This window comes from Mastacembelus armatus, chromosome 21, assembly GCF_900324485.2.
Source record: "Mastacembelus armatus chromosome 21, fMasArm1.2, whole genome shotgun sequence".
Classification (NCBI taxonomy): Eukaryota; Metazoa; Chordata; class Actinopteri; order Synbranchiformes; family Mastacembelidae; genus Mastacembelus; species Mastacembelus armatus.
Window position 1 is genome coordinate 26,997,641 of NC_046653.1, and position 23,598 is coordinate 27,021,238.

General features: G+C 42.7%; 2 protein-coding genes across 2 annotated transcripts; one reads left to right on the plus strand and one right to left on the minus strand.

Moving 5' to 3' along the window:
• Positions 1–9,764: 9,764 nt before the first annotated feature.
• Positions 9,765–10,691, plus strand: LOC113123888 (olfactory receptor 6N2-like). Its single transcript, XM_026296248.1, has one exon. It carries the CDS (start codon positions 9,765–9,767, stop codon positions 10,689–10,691), a length of 927 nt encoding a protein of 308 aa, XP_026152033.1.
• A 3,319-nt stretch (positions 10,692–14,010) lies between these two features.
• Positions 14,011–14,940, minus strand: LOC113123884 (olfactory receptor 10AG1-like). Its single transcript, XM_026296244.1, has one exon. It carries the CDS (start codon positions 14,938–14,940, stop codon positions 14,011–14,013), a length of 930 nt encoding a protein of 309 aa, XP_026152029.1.
• Positions 14,941–23,598: the final 8,658 nt, after the last annotated feature.

A 23,598-nucleotide genomic window follows, 5' to 3' on the forward strand; every position in this document is an offset into this window, starting at 1 on the left:
GCATGTACAGAGAAAATAACAGTGGCCCCAGAATGGACCCCTGTGGCACCCCTGAAGACAAGGGGGCTGGTGGGGAGGAGTGGGCATTAATCATAACAGTAAAAGTCCTATCAGTTAAGTAGGAGCGGAACCACTGCAGAACTGTTCCATGGAGACCAACGTGTTGTTCTAGTCGAGAAAGGAGGTCCACAGTGTCAAAAGCCGCCGTGACGTCAAATATCACCAACAGCACAGGCTTTTTGGCATTCAAGGCTAAAAGAATGTCATTATGCACTTTTAAAAGAGCTGATTCTGTGCTGTGGCGTGATCTAAAACCCAACTGAAATTTTTCTAAAATAGTGTTGTTTTCTAAAAAAGACTGCAACTGAATAAAAACAGGTTTTTCTAAAACCTTCGATAAAAAAGGTAAATGAGAAACTGGTCTAAAATTGGATAAAACTGCAGGGTCCAGGTTAGGTTTTCTCAGCAGTTGCCTGACCACAGCATGCTTAAAAACCTCCGGGACAGAACCCACATGGAGACAACAGTTCATAAGCACAAGCAGACAAGAGCCTACAGTGTCAAAAGTCTGTTTGAGCACCTTTGATCGAATAATGTCCAGGGGGCAGTTTGTGGGTCTCAACTGCTGAATCATTTCAGAGAGAAGAGACAGCGAAACTGGCTCAAACACTTCTAAAACAGCCGGGGGCATTGGAGATGCATGAGAACCCTGATTGCTGCTGTTATTGATTGGTCTAATTGAAGCTATTTTGTCCACAAAATAATGGAGGAACTTCTCACAAGTATCCTCAGAGACATTATTTAAAACATTTCTAGGTGGATCAATTGCTGACTGTATTGTGGCAAAAAGGACGCTGGGATTATTGGAGCTGGTGGAGATAATATTTGCAAGATATTGACTTTTCGCTACATGAACTGTTTTTTGATAACTATCTAGGCTCTCTCTTAGTATCTGCAGTGACACCTGAAGCTTGTCTTTTCAGTACCTGCGTTCGGCCTGTCTACAGCACCGTCTAATTTCACGGGTGGTCTCGTTTAGCCAGGGTTCCGATTTAGTTTTTGCAGATTTCCGGCCAAAAAGGTGCAATTGTGTTGAGAATGTCTAAACAGGTAGTATAAAATGAAGAAATTAAATTGTCTGGGCAGCAAAGGAGTGCAACCTCAGACTGATTATATAAATCAGTTTTCATAAAAGCAGTGGAAAATTGGCCAACAGTGGAGGGAGTGATAACGCAGCGATGAAGCACTGGAGTGATAGGTCTAGAAGCTGGGGGAGGAGCTAAAAAGTCAAACAAGATAGGATAGTGGTCTGAGATGCAGGTTTGAGATGTTTCTGTAAGATACACGGGGAGACCATTGGATATAAAAAGGTCCAAAGTATGCCCTAGATGGTGTGTGGGGCCAGAAACTGATTGCAATAAATCAAAATGAGTTTAGAAGACTGAGAAACTCACAAGCAGGTTGCGTGGATGGGCAGCCTACATGGATGTTAAAGTCGCCACAAATTAGGATATTATCATATTTTGGAACATTTTCAGCTAGGAATTCTGAGAATTCCTGTATAAAAGGCTTATTAAACTTCGGGGGGCGATAGACAAGAGCAACCAAGATAGAAGGAGAACGATCAAGCAAAAAAAATTGTATTTCAAAACTACTATAGCAGTTCGTGGAGAATAGTCGACAATTATGAACGTCCTTGTGAACAGTAGCCAGTCCACCTCCACGACCAGAAAGCCGCGGTGTGCTGAGGTAGGAATAGCCGGGAGGGAGGAGCTCCGAAAAGGCGCTATTATCACCTGGTTTTTGCCAGGTCTCAGTCAAAAATAGAAAATCCAGATCATGAGAACAAATAAAATCGTTCAAGTTAAAAGTCTTGGAAACGTAGACCCGGCGCTTAGGCCGACAGGACAAAGCCTCTGGTAGCAATTATCCAATGAGCGCCGAAGGTCGAAAACGTTGCGATCCACCGGCGAATCACTCCGAACAACATCAGGATAATCCACACCAGAGGAAGCCAGGTAGGCTCTGAATTTGACGTGGATGCCGCCTCTCTCCCCGCGTCTTCTTCTGACTCTCTTGTGGCAAGGCAACGGGCAAACAGGACGCCACAGATGTAGTGGCACAGACGCCAAGTGAGGTGGTGGCGTATTTGAATGCCCACAGTTTGTTTGGACGGGCCAGTTATCAACAGAATCCCACATCTTTAGCAGCGTCAGACGATCATAAACCAGCAATGATGTAACATTCTCAAGTACAAACAGGAAAACCAAGAGAAATGTAAACAAACTCAGCAGAGGTTGACGGCGAGCCAAATACAGCGGCACCATCTTGCAAAGAAGATGTCATGCCACAGCCCCCCTCTATCTCCCCCCCTCTATATCATCTTACAGATGATTTTATTTGTAAAGAAACTCAAAGTCATCACTGCTGAGAGCTAAGGGAACACTGGGCTACAGTGCTGAAAAGAAACCTGGGATTGTTTCATACATAAAGTGAGTTCCTGAAATTATGGCGACACTTACTTTAGCTCAAAGTGTATTAGTAATACACTGTAAATTTAATCTCAGTATATATTATTTTACATTTGTATATGTGAAATTCTTCAAGTATATTTTAACAGTAGTATACTATGGTAAGCAAAAGTACCAAATACATGAAATATGTATGAAATACAATAGAATGATGTTTGAAATTTGAAAAAAGTACATAAAGTATATTTATAAAGGTTGTTCAGTTTTTTTCTGAAATGAGCCCACTAAACATAATTTCTTGTAAATTAGCCAATAAAATATGTGAAAAATATGTTTTTAATGTACTAAAGCAGATTTACAGTGTAGCTTCCACTGTATTAAATGCAAATTAACTGGTTTCATTTTAACACAACTTGAGGTATAATGAAATTTAACATTTAAAAGTGTACTCAGTATACCTTTACAAAATATGCAAACACACACACATATATATATATATATATATATATATATATATATATATATATATATGTTTTTTTTTTACTTAGGTGACTATATCTTGGATCATTTCAAAGTTGCCTGTTTGCAACCTCTGTTAAAAATACCCGAGCTAGATCCCTCATTACTTACTCAAACTACAAACCCATCCTCAAGCTACTTTCATATCTGAGATTTTAGAAAAATGAGTATCTAAACATTTGTTTTTAGCAGCAGCAAATGGTAACATTTTTAATAAATCCCAATCTGGCTTTCATAAGTACTTTTGATTTTTCACAAGCTCTGAGAGAAAGTCCACGGGAACAGGCGGAAGTGGACACAAAAATTGTGGGCGCGGGCGGTCCTGGTCAGAAATTCAGTGGGAGCGGACAGGTGCAGGTTTAAGAAAACAGTCCCGTGCAGGGCTCTAGTTAGAAGATTCGGCTTCCAGCTGGCCAGGCTCCCTACAGGGATGATAATGCCAGCTTGAATCCTTACAGACTGTGAATGGATTTTCCTGTTTCAATCTTAGGGCCAACTGGCTTTGGCCCCTGGTTATATATTTGGTTTGGGTTGACTGCCCACTCCATCTTATTTTACATGGTCACACTTCCAATCAAGAAAGCCTTGAAATGGACTGATTATATGATGATGAACACTGGAACAAATGAGTGTGCACCAGAGCTTGCAGTAAAATCAGTAAATCTGTGCCTTCAGGGTGGAAAACTGCCCATGTTGTAGCTGTGCCCAAGAAAGGAAACAAACAGGATCCATCCAACTATAGGTCCATATCCATTCTTCCTATTTTTTCAAAGGTAATGGAGAGCATTATTAGTGACCATATTTGGAAATATCTAGAAAACTCCTCAGCAATGCTCAGTATGGGTTCCATGACAAGAGATCCACAGTTGATATGGTTTCTTACATCACCCAGTGGTGGAATGACTCAGACTCTCAACAAGAAATCAGGGTTCTAGCTCTTGACATCAAGAAAGCCGTTAATCACATATGGCACCATGGCCTTTTGAGAAAGCTGATGTCCTTTGGCATACATGGAGACATACAGTATATGACTGGATTACATCATACCTAACTATCAGGCATCAGGTTGTTGTCTTAGATGGGTTCAGCTCATCATCCAAATCCCTCAACACTCCATATCTTCATCAGAAACTCTTGCAATGGAACCATCTGTGCTGAGAGCCTTCAGTGTGACTTGCTGACAATTGAGAAATGGACAACTGATTGGTGCATTACCTTCAATGCAAGTAAGACTGAGGAGATAATCATTAGCAGGAAACAGAACCAGAATCATCCTCCTTTGTATTTCATGAACTGTGCCCTTAAACCAACTAAAAGCATCACTCTCCTTACCGTATTCATCAGTAACACATTGACGTGGTCTCCTTACATTATGTGTCTTGCCAAAAATGTTGCAAAGAGTCTACACATCTTATGTCACTCAAATGCTACAACTTCAGGTCTAAAATAATAATAATAATAATAATAATAATACATTTTATTTCATGGCGCCTTTCAAACTCTCAAGGTCACCTTACAGAGAGAAAAAGGAAGCATACAGCATGAAATACATAGAGTGCATTAAAACAACAATAAAATCAACAATGCATTAACAGAGGGCCAGAAAGTAAAGGCAAAAGTGCGGAGCATCCAGGAAGTGGGCGATGTACAGCAAAAGCAAATTGAAACACAGAAACCCAGATGACAGAACAACAAATATGAAACAATATGAGACAATATGAAATAGGCGGAGGGTGGTAGAACATCACGGGCTGCTTTGAGAAGTTAAGACCGTTAGGTGGGAAACGCTATACGGAACAGATACGTTTTGAGTGATGATTTAAAAGTTGATAAGTCCGGAGACGACCGGATGCGATGAGGGAGAATGTTCCAAAGGCGGGGCGCAGTGTGGCTGAAGGATCTAGCGCCCATGGTGGCCAGGCGCACTGTAGGGGTGCAGAGGAGAGTGGAACTGGAGGAACGGAGAGTACGAGGCGGAGAATAGATGTGAAGTAGATCAGTGATGTATGGTGGGGCAATAGAGTGGAGGGCTTTGTAGGTGAGAAGGAGGATTTTATAGTTTATACGGAAGGACACAGGGAGCCAGTGAAGTTGTTTAAGGACAGGGGTAATATGATGTGAGAATGGAGTTCTGGTGATGATTCGGGCAGCAGAGTTCTGGACAAGTTGAAGTTTATGAAGTGATTTGAGAGGTAGACCAGTGAGGAGTGAGTTACAGTAATCCAAACGAGAGGTGACAAAGGCATTAACGAGTATGGCCGTGCTATCGATGGTGAGTGAAGAACGGATGCGGTTTATGTTACGCAGATGGGAGTAGGCCGACCGGGTAGTGGTATTGATATGCTGAGTGAAGGAGAGAGTACCGTCTAGGATGACACCCAGGCTTTTAACTTGGGGGGAGGGGAGGACAGTATTGTTGTCAATTAAAATGGAGAAGGTGCTGGTTTTAGAAAGGGTGAATTTGGTGCCCACGAGGAGAATTTCAGTTTTGTCGGGGTTGAGTTTCAAAAAGTTATGGGTGAACCAGGATTTGATATTATGTAAGCAGGTAAGGAGGGAGGGAGGGGGGAGGGTAGCAGATGGAGCAGCAGAGAGGTAGAGCTGGGTGTCGTCTGCATAACAGTGGAAATTGATGTTATGTTGCCTAAAGATATGTCCGAGAGGAAGGAGATAAATAATGAAGAGGAGGGGCCCCAGGACAGAGCCCTGGGGCACGCCACAACTGACAGTAGAGGGCTGGGAGTGGAAGTTCTGGAGATGGACGGACTGGGTGCGGTCAGAGAGGTAGGAGGTGAACCATGAGAGGACCGAGCCGGCTATGCCGATGGAAGCAAGGCGATGGAGGAGAATATTGTGCGAGATGGTGTCAAAAGCTGCAGTTAGGTCAAGGAGGATGAGGATGGAGACAAGGCCAGAGTCTGCGGCTACTAGGAGGTCGTTGGTGATTTTGACCAGGGCAGTTTCAGTGCTGTGAAGATGGCGGAAACCAGATTGAAAGTGTTCGTATAAGCTATTGGCGGCAAGTTGGGTATGGACCTGGTGGTGGACAACTTTTTTAAGAACTTTAGAGAGGAACGGGAGATTGGAGATAGGGCGGAAGTTGTTAAAGTTCGCAGGATCGAGGCCAGGTTTTTTTAGGATTGGTGTGATGATTGCTGTCTTGAGTGATGGGGGTACGATACCAGAACTGAGGGAAGTGTGAATAATGTGGGTAAGATGAGGAAGGAGAGAGGGGAGACAGAGCTTGACGAGGTTGGTTGGTAGGGGGTCAAGTTTACAGGTTGAGGGTTTGGATTTGAGGATCAATGAAGAGATAACCGTGGTGGGTGGAATGATAAAACTCGAAAGCGGGGAGGATACTGATAGACAGGGTAGGGTACAGTGGAGGCAGTTCGCAGTGTCACAGATGGGGGGAAATTGCTGGTGTATATTTTCGATTTTTGATGAGAAGAAATCCAGGAAGTTATTGCACAAGGTGGTGGAGAGTGAGGGGAAGAGAGGAGTATCGGGAGGGCCCAATAAATTTTTGACAGTGGAGAAGAGGGAACGCGTGGAGCCAGAGGCGGATACAATAAGAGAGGCATAGAAGTCAGATTTTGTTTGGGTAATGGTTTGCTTGTACTTCAGTATGTGGTTTAGGTATAAGTCCTTGTGGGTGGATGAACCGGTTTTTTTGAAGAGACGTTCAAGGCGACGGGCTTGGGTTTTGAGGAGGCGGAGTTCGGGGGTGTACCATGGAGCAGAGTGCGTAAAGGATACAGATCTAGTTTTGAGTGGGGCGAAGTTGTCGAGTAGATTTCGTAGCTCACGGTTGAAATTGGATAACATGTTGGAGAGGGACGGTGTATAATTAGAACATGAAAGGTTGTTGAGAGCAGCAGTGAAGGAGGGGAGGTCGATGTTCTTTAAGTTACGGAAGGTGATGGTGCGGGAGAGGTGGGTTTTGAAGATAGGTAGTTTGGAGTTAAAGCAGACTAGTTTGTGGTCGGAGAAGGAGGTGTCGAGGGTAGAACATGACTGAGCTGTGACGCCAGAGCAGCAGACTAAGTCGAGGGTGTGGCCTAGAGAATGTGTTTGGGAGGTGATGTATTGTTGGAGCCCAAAGCTGTCCAGACAGGAAATTAAGTCTTTTGTTGTGGTGTTGTTGGGATTGTCGAAGTGGATGTTAAAATCACCAAGAAGAATTATGTTGGCTGACAGAGAGATGAGGTTGGCTAAGAGGTCAGACAGTTCATCCAGGAAGGTCGGGTTAGGTTTTGGTGGGCGGTAGATAGTGGCCAAGAAGGTTGGTGTGTGACCGTGAATACGTGCTATGAGAGCGTCAAAGGACTGAAAGGTGACAGTGGGGTGGATGGATATTTTGTATTTAAGGTTGAACAGTATGGCGAGGCCGCCACCGCGTCCCGAGAGGCGTGGATGGGTGAGATATGTGAAACCAGGAGGAATAGATTGATTAAGTTCAGTGAAGTCGTTGGGCTGCTGCCAGGTTTCAGTTAAGCACAGGATGTCGAGATTGTGTTTTAGAATAATGTCAAAGATGAGGGATGCTTTTTGAGAGAGGGAGCGAACGTTAAGTAGCCCAAAATGAGTGTTATGGAAAGGTGTAGAGTCCATGTGTCTGGGGATGTTAGCTGGAACAGAGTGGTTGATCAGGCGTATACCTGGTTTCCTCAGCTGAGGTCGGGAGGATGACCAGATGGAGGGGATTGGTAGTATGGAGTCAGATAGTCAGGCTTGTGGGACAGAATGGACAGGTTGTCCAGTGTTAGCGTGTGGGGTACAGTGAACTCCATGTTGAATGTTGGTGGAAAGTATATCCTCCTGAGACCCAGCCCACTGACTTGTGTCCCTTGTAGTGGACAGTTTGTTCACATCCAAATGGTCCTATGGTCCACTACAGTGGACATTCTAAAAAAATTAAAAATAAAAATAAATTTAAAAAAGTCTAAATTGTAACATGTTTTTTTTAACCAGAAATAGGTAGGAAATTACAAAAACAAGAAATTGGAAGACACTTATTTTCCTTGGGTCTCAAGAGGATATGGGAGCCCAGGCGGGTTGGGATGCAGACCATCTCCTGCAAAGAAGGCAGGTCGGTTCCAGAAGAGGTTGAAGTTGTCGATGAATTGGAGATTGTAGGACAGGGAGACAGACTTGAGCCAGGTGTTGAGACTGAGGATTCTGCTGAAGCGGCCAGAGCCTCTTCCAAACGTGGGGATGGGACCAGACATGAAAATAGTCTTACCACAGTTGCTTAGGAGGTGGAGGAGAGAGAGAAAATCCTTTTTAGTTAGTTCAGACTGGTGGAGTGACGTGTCACAAGTTCCGATATGAACAATCATTCTAATGATGGAAGACGGAAGTGTTGGCAGTAATCCAGGAAGCATGGCCAAGATGTCTGAGGTCGTAGCTCCAGGGAAACAGTGAGTAGTGGCGTTGAAAAAGCGTAGATTCCTTATAATTGAGTCTCCGATGATTAACGTGGTTGGGGGGAAAAGGGGGCGTGGAGAAGTCGCCAGTAGTTGGCCGTTTGAGTCGTGTCGTCTTGTTGACTGGCGGGGAGGCGGGGCAGTGACATCAGGTGCTGAGGTGGAAGATGGAGGCGGCAGTTCGGTTGGTCCGTAGCTAGGGTGCCCGTGAGTGTGCCTGAGCACGGCCTCGCAAAGGATCCTACGGCGCACTGATGTAGTAGCTGAGCGGGATGGAGACTGTTTTCCGCCGGGGCAACGGGCTTCGCGAGGAGCACTTGGACTAAGGCGGGGGCAGCGGGTGTCGTCAGAGGGGAGCGAGAGCAGGTGATGGCGCCGAACGACATTGGCGGGTGACGGGTGTTGTTGGGATACCGGAGCGGAACGATCCGGTACGTGATTGGCAGATGAGACAGTATGTAGGTCCGGAGTGGGAGAAGAGAGAGGTGCAAATCGATTGGAGAGGTCTAGGGAGGGACGCGGAGACCCGTGGTGATATTTTTTCCGCCCACGAACCGCAACCTCGGTCCAGGAGGACCGAAGACATGGTGTAGAAGAGGAGGAGGGTCGTGGACAGGTTGACGGGTCCCATGGGGCAGTGTCCTGGAGAGTGAAGGTAAGTGCGGAGATCTTCCTCGACTGCTCGAGGGCAATGTCCCTGAAGCTAGTGAGTATGGAGTCTTTCTGTTGGAGATCGTGAGAGAGGCGGCGTATTTCCTGCTTTAATTTGGTGATTTCATTGTTTGCTAGGCGGAGTAGTAGATTGGCATTGTCCAAGTTGATATTGTCAGGTAGTGTTGGCGTTGTTGTTGTTGTTCTTGGTGTTGATGGCGTTGTAGGTGCCTCACTGATTGTGTCGGTCGCCATCCGACCTCCCATGTCTCCTCTCACGCAGCAAACAGACCATGACAGGAGTTGTGGACTAATACAGATAATAAACTGAGTTCAACAGTGATTACATAATCAGGTGAATGTTTGCATACAAGAGATCAGATGATGTTGTAATATGTGGAGTCCAGCGTGTAACAAAGTTCTTTACCTTTGATAATCTATTATGGTGGACAGTTTAATGAGACCCACTGAGACTGAAGCAAACTAATAAAAAGTTTTCACAGCATCAAACCTCTCACTTTCTGAATATTACAGATGAACATACAAGTGAATTTCAAGGTCTGTCTGTGAATGAATACGATGCTCCAGAACAGGTTGGTTGTTGATGGAATTTTTAAGAGGAAATCATTTTCATTTTCACTGCTTAGGCTATCTGCACATTTCATTAATGAACAATTAGTTTCAGGTAACATTAATGGATTGTGAGTTAAATGTTACATGTGTAAATATTGAAGGGTATGTGGAAGTTGACAAATACAGATATGTTTATTTTGTGATCATGTTTATAATTTATCTCCTAATAATCTGCTTTAACTCTACTATTGTGTGTCTGATAGTGATTCACAAAAACCTCCATGAGCCTATGTACGTTTTCATTGCAGCTTTGTTACTGAACTCTGTTCTTTTCAGCACTAATATCTACCCAAAGCTACTGATCGACGTTTTATCTGAAAAACAGATCATATCATATTCAGCCTGTCTCTTTCAGTATTTTATATTTTATTTTTTAGGCAGTGCAGAGTTTTTACTGTTGACAGCCATGTCCTATGACAGGTATGTGTCTATATGTAAACCTCTGCAGTATCCAACTATCATGACAAAAAACAGTGTCAGTGTTTTCCTGGTTCTTGCTTGGTTTTTAGCTGCATGTCATAGTGCTGTACCAACAATACTGAGTGCTGAAACTAAACTGTGTAACTTTTTTTTCAAAGGAATGTTTTGTAACAATGCAATTTATGGACTTCTTTGTGTACGAACAAGTGCTCTATCTGTATTTGGAGTAGTTGCTTTATTTGATCTCCTAATACTCCCTTTTCTCTTCATAATTTTCACATACACAAAGATTCTTATTATCACCTATCGAAGTGGTAGAGAAGTCAGGAGAAAAGCTGCAGAGACCTGTTTACCTCACCTGATGGTTTTAATCGGTTACTCCTGTTTGTGTATATATGATATTGCTATAGTTCGAGTTGAATCTAATTTTCCAAAAACTGCACGTTTAATAATGACGTTACAAATAGTTTTGTACCATCCTTTGTTTAATCCACTGATATATGGGCTGAAAATGAAAGAAATTTCTAAACATCTCAAAAGGTTGTTCTGTCCAGCCAGAATCATCTGATGCCCACTGAAGACCCACAACCACTTTAAATTGTATTAACATTATAGTTACTTGATATCATTATTATTGTTACTGTTACTAACAATCTTGCTTTGCACTTTTTTCAGTGACAATAAGCCATCATTGTTAGTGACTTTGTTTCACATTGTATTTCTGACATAAGCATTGTTGTTGTTTATATTGTATATGCTGCAGTAGTTGTTAATGCAATTTATGGACTTCTTTGTGTACGAGCAAGTGCTCTATCTGTATATGGTGTAGTTGCTTTAAATATACCTGATAATTCTCCCTTTTCTCTTCATAATTTTCACGTACACAAAGATTCTTATAATCACCTATCGATGTGGTAGAGAAGTCAGGAGAAAAGCTGCAGAGACCTGTTTACCTCACCTGATGGTTTTAATCAGTTTCTCCTGTTTGTGTGTATCTGATATTGTTATAGCTCGAGTTGAATCCAGTTTTCCAAAAACTGCACGTTTAATAATGACTTTACAAGTAATTTTGTACCATCCTTTGTTTAATCCGCTGATATATGGGCTGAAAATGAAAGAAATTTCTAAACATCTCAAAAGGTTGTTCTGTCCAGCCAGATTCATCTGATGCATTAACAACAGTTACTAATGTATAGTCATTTGTTTCTTATATAATCATGTCTTGAAAATCATCTTTAGTATGAGTTTCTTTGGAAATCTTGACAGTAAAAATCATATTTACTGTTCCCAGCTGTGTCTGTCACTGCTGCACATGCTGACACCAGAGAAATTCATTATTTTTCACGTCCAGCTGGGACCTGAATGACCCTGTGTGCCTGGACAAACAGGAGAAGAAAGTTTTAGTGTGTGTGGTGGTCGGTGCTGGAGCATGTGTCCATTCATCTATTCTCTATAGTGCTTAGTTCAGTTCAAGGTCATAGTCGACTGGAGCCAATCCCAGCATGCAGTGGGTGAGAGGAGGGTCCCCCTTGGACAGGTCAGCAGCCAATCACAGGGCTGACATACACTCAAATTCACACAGACACAGGGACAACATGCAGACTCCACACAGAAAGGCCCTGGGTCCACCTGGGTTCAGACCCTAATCCTGACCTGCATGTGTTTGGACCATGGAGGAGAAAACCCACACAGACACAGGGACAACATGCAGACTCCACACAGAAAGCCCCCTGGTCCACCTGGGTTCAGACCCTAATCCTAACCTGCAGGTGTTTGGACTGTGGGAGGAGAAAACCCACACAGACACAGGGACAACATGCAGACTCCACACAGAAAGGCCCCGGGTCCACCTGGGTTCAGACCCTAATCCTGACCTGCATGTGTTTGGACTGTGGGAGGAGAAAACCCACACAGACACAGGGACAACATGCCGACTCCACACAGAAAGGCCCCGGGTCCACCGGGGTTCAGACCCTAATTGTTATCAATGCCTTTTGAAACAATTACTCAAAACATTTAACTTAAATTAAAGAAGCATACATGCTGTGCTATTTAGAATTCAATTATCCAAACAAGTCTTCCCTTGCTTCACCCTTCACCAATATACGCTAAGTCGTGGCTTTAAAATCATGTCTCAGTTATCCTCACATTCTTGCGACGTAGCTTTGTCACTGGGCGACAAAATATCTTTGTTGAAGACTCCTGGTGGTAACTCAGGATTGACCTTGAGTAACAGGAGATGGTTGGGTGTTAAGGCCTTTAGGTCATTCGGGTCTGTAGATGCCTTTGTAATAGACCTGCTGTTTATAATAGCTTCAGCTTCACACAGTGAATAGACCAGCTGTACACATGAAACGTTTTCCACTTTGTCACTCAGCTGAATAAAGTCCACTTTGGACGAAGCTGAGATGAAGACTACGTTTCAACCAAAGTCCACTCTGGGACATGGCCTAATGGGTAGGGAGTCGGACTTGTAACTTGAAAATTGCAGGTTTGAGTCTCAGGTGTCGGTGGGACGGAGTGAATAGCCAGTGCCCACCTTCAATACCACGAATGAGGTGAGACCCATGAGCAAGGCACTGGACCCCCAACTGCTCCCTGGGTGCCGCAGCACTGGCTGCCCACTGCTCTGGGTGTGTGTTGCACTTTGTGCAAATGTTTGTAATGGAATTTCCCCATTGTGGGACTAATAAGGGTAATAACTTAACTTTCTGCTTGCACGACTGATGCATGCGGACCATAGCATAACTGCATGGAAGCGAGGCAACATTAGACTTATGGGCTGTCGTCATCTCTTCGAACATGTTTTTTGCTCTGTGCAAAGTTTCTCCATCTTAATCGTCCGTTATCTGTGACGAGCAAGTTTTTTGACTAAATTTGTATGTTTCCAATGAATGAAGCCTTAGTTTGACACTCTGATCTTGTTTCTCCATATCCAAAAATCCACTGGACCACTTTAAGAAGTTTTAAATGTTTACTTAGACTCACTCATACAATAACTGGTACAGGACAATTATCAAGATCCAGGATTCTCCAGAAAACAAGACCAAACTAATTCCAATGAGGTGCAGAGATCGCATGCGTGTCAGAGAGTGAGAGGTCAAAAAACTGTGTGGCTCCACCTCCTCTCACCCAACTTCCTCTTTTATATCCCCGACTATCAAGCAAAAGTACATATAGAGGACACAGTCACAGTTATATCCACTTCCTAAACTAAATGAAATTCTCATCATTCACACACATTTTAAGTGCATATAATCCAACAATAAACATATTACAGTATTGTAAATATATCCACATATGTAAATATGTCTTCCAATTAATTTTAGAGAATCATGTAAATTACATAGATATTAAATTTTACTTATGAACTTAAACTATGCTAATCAGCTAAACATCAATAAACTGCATTTAGGCTCCTACAATGTGTGTCTTTACTGTTTACTGCAGACACTCTTTACTTGAGACTGAACAGCACAATGTGTAAGTAATAACCAGTAAAAATCATATTTACTGTTCCCAGCTGTGTCTGTCACTGCTGCACATGCTGACACCAGAGAAATTCATTATTTTTCACGTCCAGCTGGGACCTGAATGACCCTGTGTGCCTGGACAAACAGGAGAAGAAAGTTTGAGTGTGTGTGGTGGTCGGTGCTGGAGCATGTCTGATGGTTTTCATGTCAGATTTGGCCTTTGACCATGTTGAAAGGACAGGTTTGTTTGTAACTAAGCATTTCTGACATTTGTGATGAGAAAAAATATAAAACACAATAAACCTAAAATAACTCACAAGATTTCCAAAGAAACTCTTTCATACTTTAAATGATTTTCAAGACATGATTATATAAGAAACAAATGACTATACATTAGTAACTGTTGTTAATGCATCAGATGTTTCTGGCTGGACAGAACAACCTTTTTAGATGTTTAGAAATTTCTTTCATTTTCAGTCCATATATCAGTGGATTAAACAAAGGATGGTACAAAATTACTTGTAAAGTCATTATTAAACGTGCAGTTTTTGGAAAACTGGATTCAACTCGAGCTATAACAATATCATACACACTCAAACAGGAGAAACTGATTAAAACCATCAGGTGAGGTAAACAGGTCTCTGCAGCTTTTCTCCTGACTTCTCTACCACTTCGATAGGTGATAATAAGAATCTTTGTGTATGTGAAAATTATGAAGAGAAAAGGGAGAATTATCAGATCTACTAAAGCAACTACACCAAGTACAGATATTACTATTATTCTTACACATGGAAGTCCATAAATTGCATTGTTACAAAATATCCCTTTTATAGTAAAATTACACAGTTTAGTTTCAGCACTCAGTATTGTTGTTTGGACAACAACATGACTGGCAGCTAAAACCCAAGCAAGAACCAGTAAAATACAGATGTTTCTTTTCCTCATGATAGTTGGATACTGCAGAGGTTTACATATAGACACATACCTGTCATAGGACATGGCTGCCAACAGTAAAAACTCTGCACTGCCTAAAAAATAAAATATAAAATACTGAAAGAGACAGGCTGAATATGATATGATCTGTTTTTCAGATAAAACGTCGATCAGTAGCTTTGGGTAGATATTAGTGCTGAAAAGAACAGAGTTCAGTAACAAAGCTGCAATGAAAATGTACATAGGCTCATGGAGGTTTTTGTGAATCCAGATAAGACACACAATAGTAGAGTTAAAGCAGATTATTAGGAGATAAATTATAAACATGATCACAAAATAAACATATCTGTATTTGTCAACTTCCACATACCCTTCAATATTTAGACATGTAACATTTAACTCACAATCCATTAATGTTACCTGAAACTAAGTGTTCATTCATGAAATGTGCAGATAGCCTAAGCAGTGAAAATGAAAATGATTTCCTCTTAAAAATTCCATCAACAACCAACCTGTTCTGGAGCATCGTATTCATTCACAGACAGACCTTGAAATTCACTTGTATGTTCATCTGTAATATTCAGAAAGTGAGAGGTTTGATGCTGTGAAAACTTTTTATTAGTTTGCTTCAGTCTCAGTGGGTCTCATTAAACTGTCCACCATAATAGATTAGCAAAGGGCAGTTTTCCACAGTACTATTAATATTTTGTAAAAACAAAAACTACGGTTCTTGTAGAATTGGAGACTGAATCACTGAATGTAAGTGATCCAAGGAAGCGATGGTTTTCCATTTTCAATGCCCTAGCTAACAAAAGTTGGTAACAGTAATGAGCCATCATCTGCAATCTTCAGGCCATGACACACCAAGTTGTGCGTTATCAGAAACTTAACTGTCATACAATTAACAACATAGCTATTTTCCTCCAGTTTACATCAATTGAACCTGAAAGCCACTGATGTCTCTCTCCTGGACCAGTAAGTGCAGGGAAGATGAAAGCACCTTCCCAAACTAATATGTAGTGTCAGATTCTGGTAATGGAGCCAGGTGAAATGTTTGTTGAGCTTGGAAAATAGAATAATATAATAATAATACTTTTATTTATAAGGCGCTTTAAGAACAGCAAGAGCTGACACAAAGTGCCGTACACCAAAACAAAGAATTTATATATATATATATATATATATATATATATATATATATATATGTATCACACACACATACACACCATACACATACATGAATAAGAATTTTAAGAGTAAGTTAAAAGTTTTTTAAAAAAACAAAAACAATAAAAACAGTCCATGATCACTTCCATCACGCCGGTCCAAAGGCTTGAGTATACAAATAGGTTTTAAGTTGTACTTTGAACATAGCTAATGTAGGGGCTTGTCTTATGTTCAAAGGCAAATTGTTCCACAGCCTTGGGGCAGCAATAGAGAAAGCTCTATCTCCACGGAGCTTCCTCCTCGTTTTTGGTACCTCAAGAAGCTGGAGGTCGGCTGATCTGAGGGAGCGGCTAGGAGTATAACGGTGAAGGAGTTCAGTAAGATAAGGAGGGGCAAGACCATTTAAAGATTTAAAAAAAACAAATAATAAAACCTTAAAATGAACCCTAAAAGACACTGGCAGCCAGTGGAGTGCAGCCAGGATTGGTGTGATGTGCTTGTATTTTGCGTTCCAGTTAAAAGACGCGCCCCCCACCAAAAGCGTTCCAGTTAAAAGACGAGCGCCGCATTTTGGACCAGCTGGAGACGTAAAAGGGATGCCTGACTAAGCCCAAGATACAGAGCATTACAGTAATCAAGGCGTGATGTAACAAAGGCATGGATTACTAGCTCAAGTGCTGCTTTGACACTAAAGGTCGTAGCTTTGCCAAACGCCTTAAGTGAAAAAAAACGGATTTCACCACTGCACCGATTTGCTTATCAAATTTAAGATCCCTGTCCATTTTGAAACCTAAATTAGTGACCAGTGGTCTAAGATATGATGTCAAGGGACCTAGATTAACACCGGAAGATACACTAGAGGCACTAGAGCCAACCAACATTACTTCTGTCTTTGCCTCATTAAAATGAAGAAAATGTAACGCCATCCAGGCTTTAATGTCATCAAGACATGCGAGCAAACGTGCAATTGAGAAACCCTCCTTTTTCTTCAATGGAAAATAGACCTGGGTATCGTCTGCATAAAAATGGAATGATATGCCATGTTGTCTAAAGATGTGACCCGAGGAAGCAAGTAGAGGGGAAAAAATAAAGGACCCAAAACGGAACCCTGGGGAACCCCGGAGGACAGGGGAGCAGAGGAGGATTCAAAGCTGGCAAGACCCACAGAGAAAGTTCTAGCTAACAGATAAGATCTAAAACCACTCCAATGCAAGACCACAGATTCCCACAACATCATGCAGGCGGGAAATCAAAATGTTGTGGTCAACTGTATCAAAGGCAGCAGATAAATCAAGAAGAATAAGAACCACGTAATCGCCAGTATCAGAACAAGTAAAAATATCATTAAAAACTTAATTAAAGTTGACTGTGTACTGTGGTGTGGTTAAAACCGGACTGAAAGATCTCTAGAATCTCATGCTCATCCAAAAACGCTTTCAGTTGAGCATAAACAACTTTTTCTAAAACCTTTGAAAAAAACGGTAGTCTAGAAATAGGTCTATAGTTTGCCAACACAGATGGATCCAGACTAGGGTTCTTTATAAGCGGTTGCACTACCGCATGCTTAAAATTAGAAGGAACAACACCAAACGATAATAATGTTAAGGACCAATTTGCCTAAAACTTCTTTAAAAAACCACGGGGGAGCTGGATCACGTGGGGAGCCTGAGGGATTCAGAGAGCCAACCACATCCTCTAGTTGTGACATAGATATTGGTTGGAATTGAACAAAAAAGACAGCACAACAAGGAACAGACACAAAAGGAGCAGAAACAGGCAGTGAGATAAGAGACCTAATAGTGGCAACCTTATCCACAAAAAACTGAAGTAAGTCATTACTCAACTCAACAGAAGCTTCTAAGCAAGTAGACTGTGGACCATGAAAAACAGAATCAATAGTGTTAAAAAGTACTCGTAAGTTGTGACAGTTTGAGGAAATGAGATTTGAGAAATGTAGCCTTCTGGCCTCTTTAACAGTGTTCTGGTAATTATTCCAGCAGTCCTTCCATATTTGGAGAGAAACTTGCAGTTTGTCCCTTCTCCACGTATGCTCAGCCTTGCGACACTGCCGCCTGAGAGCTCGGGTTCCATCGTTGAGCCACGGGTCAGATTTTGCTTTTGGCTGCTTGGTCATAAATGGGGCCACAGAATCCAGGACAGAGAGACAGGAAGAATAAAATCAGGTAGTTAAGTCGTCACAGTGAGCGGAGATGGAGGCAGGTGGGGGACCAAGGCACTCAAAAGCAGCAGAAAAGCAACCAGCAGAAGAGGAGTTCAGTGCCCGGCAGCGTCGAGCAGGAGCAGGGATTTTGACGGTGGGGGTGGAAAACCCCACCTCAATAAAACCGGCATAGATCGGAAAATACTGGGTCACCAATCTCCAAGTTGAGTACGGGCAGGCCAAAAGAAAAACAAGGTCCAACGTGTGGCCTTGTTTATGCGTAGGGCCAATAACAGACTGCACCAAATTAAAAGAATCAGCAATATTTAAGAAGTCCTTCACCAAGGGTTTATCAGGGCAACACACATGAATACTAAAATCTCCAAGAATGAGGACACGGTCGTAATTCGGCATAATCTCGGAAAGGAAGTCAGAAAGTCATTAATAAAATCCTTATTATCCAGGAGGCCGATAGATAACAGCACAGGATTAGACCGACCAATTTCAATAGCGTCAGTTCGAAACTGTGAAATGTAGATATAAAGGAAGGCAGCTTACATTTAAAGTCCTCCTTAAAAACAATCGACATACCTCCTCCTCTGCCTGATGTCCTTGGAAAATTAAAATAGCCACAGCCAGGTGGCAAAAATTCAAAAAGAGCCATGGAGTCTTCGACTGTAAGCTATGTTTCAGTCATACAGAAGAAATCCATGTTTTGAGAAGTGACAAAATGTCTGAGTATAAAGATTTATTAGTCAATGATCTGACATTTAGCAAGCCAAACCTGGTGGGAAATAGATTCTGGCCCTGAAGTCCAACAGCTGGCGGGGCACGGGGCAGTAGCCTCAGGTGTCGAAGATTTATTCCACGAGGGCGGAGACGGGGAGCCGCCAGATACCGAAACTGAGGCCCCTCGTCCTCCAAGAAACCTGCAACTGGAACCAGACAGCCGCAGGTCGGGCCCAGAAGGCGCCATGACACACAAAACCGAGGGGAACGTCCACATCCAGTCCCGGAGGCAGTTTGAGGCACCACGCAAACCAGCCCTCGATCGCGCCAACCAACCCGCACGACATCCGCGTCTCCGTCTTCGCCGCCTAGGTGGGAGCATGCGATGGCACAGGTAGTACGGTGGTCCGGAAAACAGTGGAGGCAGCGGGTTTTGTCCACAACCGTCAGACAACAACACTTCACGGGCAGCCGATCGGAGATTTAGTAGTGTTTGACGGTCATAGACCAGGACCGACGTGATCATTTGAGGGTAATACACTAAAAATATTAACACAGCAGACATGAGAAGCGAAAGACGGCCAGCCATACACAGCGGCGCCATCTTGTCTCTTCAACAAGATAGAACACTAAAGAAGATAGCCAGTCAATGCTTGACTGCGTCCATAAAGTAAATACATAAAAGTGAATTAAAAAATGGCCACACAGTGAAACGACAGAGTGGAGCAAAATATAGCAATGTGCTTGTGAGGTGGCTGCACTCTGCTACCAGGAATATTTGTCTCCAGTGTGCATTTGTTAATAATAACAATAATAATAATGCATTTTATTTATAAGCACCTTTCTAAACACCCAAGGACACTGTACAGAACACTCAACAAGCAAAAAAAATAAAATAAGTAGAGTAAGACACTGAATAAAAATGACAGGACAATACAGTCACTGTTATAGTCAGTACCTGTGAATAACAAGTGTTTGTTAATGGACAAGTTAACAGAGGTGGCAAAGGTACTCACATTCTATACTTAAGTAGAAGTACAGATACTTGTGTGAAAAAAGACTTTGGTAAAAGCAGAAGTACTGACTCAACTCCTTTACTTGAGTAAAAGTAAAAAAAGGGTCTGAAATGTACTTAAGTAAAAAAGTAAATATGTTTTCTGCCATCAGTGATACACAATACATCTTTTGATAACGCCACAAAACTAAAAAAGTTTGACACAGAAAAAGGAAATTCTTTTATTAACAACCTGCAGGTTGCAGTGCTGGTACAGGAAGACAACACAACACATTCACCACGAATCATTCTTGGAGCCAACAACATCGAACAGTTCTTTTAAATACGGCCAAGGATGGGGAATGTCTTGCTTTTCCGAATCTGCTGCATCGTCGCCGAACTTGGCAACACTCCCTGGATCTCTTTCTTCCTCCATGTTGCACTGCAAGTTTTCTCTCTATCATAACCTGTACACTCACCTGATTTCCCTCTAGTTAGTTACGTCTTTTACGTTGTGTCGTCATCTGTGGAGGTCGAAAAAGTAATGAGTCTGTTTTGGTAATGTGAGGAGTAGAAAATACAGATATTTGTGTCCAAATTTAGAGAGTAAAAGTAAAAAGTACAGACACCTGAAAAATCTAACAAAGTATTTGTAGTTTGTTACTTTCCACCTCTGCATACTATGCAAGGAATTTGTAGAATCTGACAATGAAACTATCACTGATTTAACAGGAAAATGCATACAGGATAAAATAAGATAAGATAGACTCTGTTCGTCCCTCAAGGAAATTCAGGTTGTCACGTATGTGAGTAAGAGTCGACAGTTGTCAGCTGCCATTGGCTAAATCAACATCAAATCAAAGTCTGCTTAATTGGCAATTCCACCCCATGTAGAGCACATACAGAAAATCGCATTTTTGGTTACTCTCAGACCTTTGGTTCATACAGACAAACTTGAAAAGTAAATAGTGCAATGTAAAAATTACAAATAAGGGCATGCAAGATAAACTAAAGTAAAAAGATAAGTACAAATAGCATAAACAGCACTGTTAAAAGTCACCAACGATCTTCTCTTAGCCTCAGATAATGGACTTGTTTCTATACTTGTCCTCCTAGACCTTAGTGCTGCATTCGACACTATTGACCACAACATCTTATTACAGAGACTGGAGCATGTGACTGGTATCAGAGGAACAGCGTTAAAATGGTTCCTATCCTATTTATCGAACAGATTCCAGTTTGTTCATGTCCATGATGAACCTTCCACACACATAAATGTTAGTTATGTAGTTCCACAAGGCTCTGTGCTAGGACCGATTCTGTTCACCATGTACATGCTTCCTTTAGGATATGTCATTAGGAAACACTCTATTAATTACCACTGCTATGCAGATGACACTCTATCTATCTCAATCTATCTATGAAACCTGTTAAGACAAACCAGTTAACCAGACTTCAAGCATTTCTAACTGACATAAAGGCCTGGATGACCAGTAACTTTCTATTTTTAAACTCAGAGAAAACAGAAGTTATTGTATTTGGGCCTTAAAACCTCAGAAATAACTTTTCTAAAATTATAGCTACTCTAGATGGCATAGCCCTGGCCTCCAGCACTACTGTAAAAAACCTTGGAGTTATTTTTGACCAGGACATGTCCTTTAACTCACACATAAAACAAATCTCTAGAACTGCATTCTTTCACCTGTGCAACATTTCCAAAATTAGGAACATCCTGTCTCAAAATGATGCAGAAAAACTAGTCCATGCATTTGTTACCTCAAGGCTAGATTACTGTAACTCATTACTATCTGGATGTCCCAGTATCTCCATAAAAATCCTCCAGTTAATCCAGAATGCTGCAGCCAGAGTCCTGACAGGAACTAGCAAGGGAGATCATATTTCTCTTGCAAACAGCACATCAAATGCCCAACCAGAAAGGAAAACACGCTTGATCTCTGTTATACCACAAAAAGCGGAGCATACCACGCAGTGCCCCATGCTGCTCTTGGACTATCTGACCATGTCATGCGTACAGACAGAGGCTGAAGCTCTCCAAAACTGTGGTAAAAACATCCAGAAAATGGACTAGCCAGGCTGTGGATGAGCTTCGTGCATGTTTGGACTCAACGGACTGGTATGTGTTCAGAGCTCCTACCGATGGCCTGGACGAGTACACAGACACTGTGACGTCATATACATAGTTCTGTGAGGACAGTATTTTACCAACATGAACCAGGGTGAGTTACAACGATGAAAAACCCTGGTTCACAGCTACACTCAGACAGCTGAGGCTACAGAAGGAATTGGCATTTAAAAGCGGGGACAGAGAGAACTACAAAAGTGCTAAGTACAGGTTTAGCAAGGAGGTGAGAAGGGCTAAATCACTGTACTCTGAGAGACTCCAGCAACAGTTCTCTGCCAACGACTCGGCTTCTGTGTGGAAGGGGCTTAGGCAAATCGCCAACTACAAGCCTAAATCCCCACACTCCACTGACGACCTTCAACTAGCCAACAGCCTGAATGAGTTCTATTGTCGCTTTGAGGACTCATCAGGCTGCCCTGACACCTCCACTCAATCCATCAACACAGCCACTCACACCCCCTCCCCACACCACCCAGACATTTTCAACCTCAGTGGAGTCATGTCACGTGCCACTCTGCTTGAAATCCTCCACCATAGTCCCAGTTCCAAAAAAGCAGAGGATCACTGTTCTCAATGATTACAGACCTGTGGCGTTGATATCTCAAGTCATGAAATCATTTGAACGACTGGTTCTTCCCCAACTCAAGACCATCACGGCCCCCCTCCTAGACCCCCTGCAGTTTGCCTACAGAGCTAACAGATCTGTAGACGACGCAATCAACTTGGCCCTGCAATACATCCTGCAGCATCTGGACTCTCCAGGAACCTATGCCAGGATCCTGTTTGTGGACTTCAGCTCTGCCTTCAATACAATCTGCCCAGCTCTCCTTCAGGATAAGCTGTCCCTGCTGAACGTGCCTGACTCCATCTGTCTGTGGATCACTGACTTCCTAACAGATAGGAGGCAGCACGTGAGGCTAGGGAAGAATGTCTCAGACACCCGGACCATCAGCACCGAAACCCCACAAGGCTGTGTACTTTCCCCTCTGCTCTTCTCTCTGTACACTAACTGCTGCACCTCTGACCACCACTCTGTCAATCTGGTTAAGTTTGCGGATGACACCACCCTCATCGGACTCATCTCGGACAGAGATGAGTCTGCCTACTGGAGGGAGGTGGACCGTCTGGAATCCTGATGCAGCAACAACAACCTGGAGCTGAACGCCCAGAAGACAGTGGAGATGATCATTGACTTTTGGAAAGTCTCAGTTTCACTGACAACCCTCACCCTGACAGACACCCTAATATCCACTGTGGACTCCTTCCGCTTCATGGGCACACCATCACCCAGGATCTCAAGTGGGAGCCGACCATCAGCTCCCTCATCAAGAAGGCCCAGCAGAGGATGTTCTTCCTGCGGCAGCTGAGAACACTCAAGCTGCCATCCATTCTCACCTCCATCACAGTGTGGTACACTGGGGCCACTGCCAGGGACAAGCAAAGACTCCAGCACGTTGTGCGCTCTGCTGAGAAAATGATCGGCTGCAACCTCCGATCTACTGTTGACCTGTACCTCTCCAGAACGCTGCGGCGTGCAGGCAGGATCACAGCTAATCCTTCTCACCCTGGACATTGACTCTTTGTGCCACTTCCCTCAGGCAGGAGGTTATGGTCCACTCGGACTAGAACCTCACGCCATAAAAAAGCTTCTTCCCATCTGCCATCAGACTCATTAACTCCAAACAACACTGCTCTGCTCTGTCACTTTAGCACAGTCACCGTACCTTGTTCCGTCATCCACCTGATGACTTTTGCACTGTTTATCCCACTGCACTACTTAGTCATATTGTGTTGCTCTTTCTGTAAATTCACCTTGTAAATAGTATACATACAGTATTTATTTCACTGCACCTTACTTATTTTATTTTATTTATG

Coding starts and splice junctions, on each gene's coding strand:
- LOC113123888 (XM_026296248.1), top strand. CDS start 9,765: ATGGATTGTGAGTTAAATGTTACATGTGTAAATATTGAAGGGTATGTG.
- LOC113123884 (XM_026296244.1), bottom strand. CDS start 14,940: ATGGATTGTGAGTTAAATGTTACATGTCTAAATATTGAAGGGTATGTG.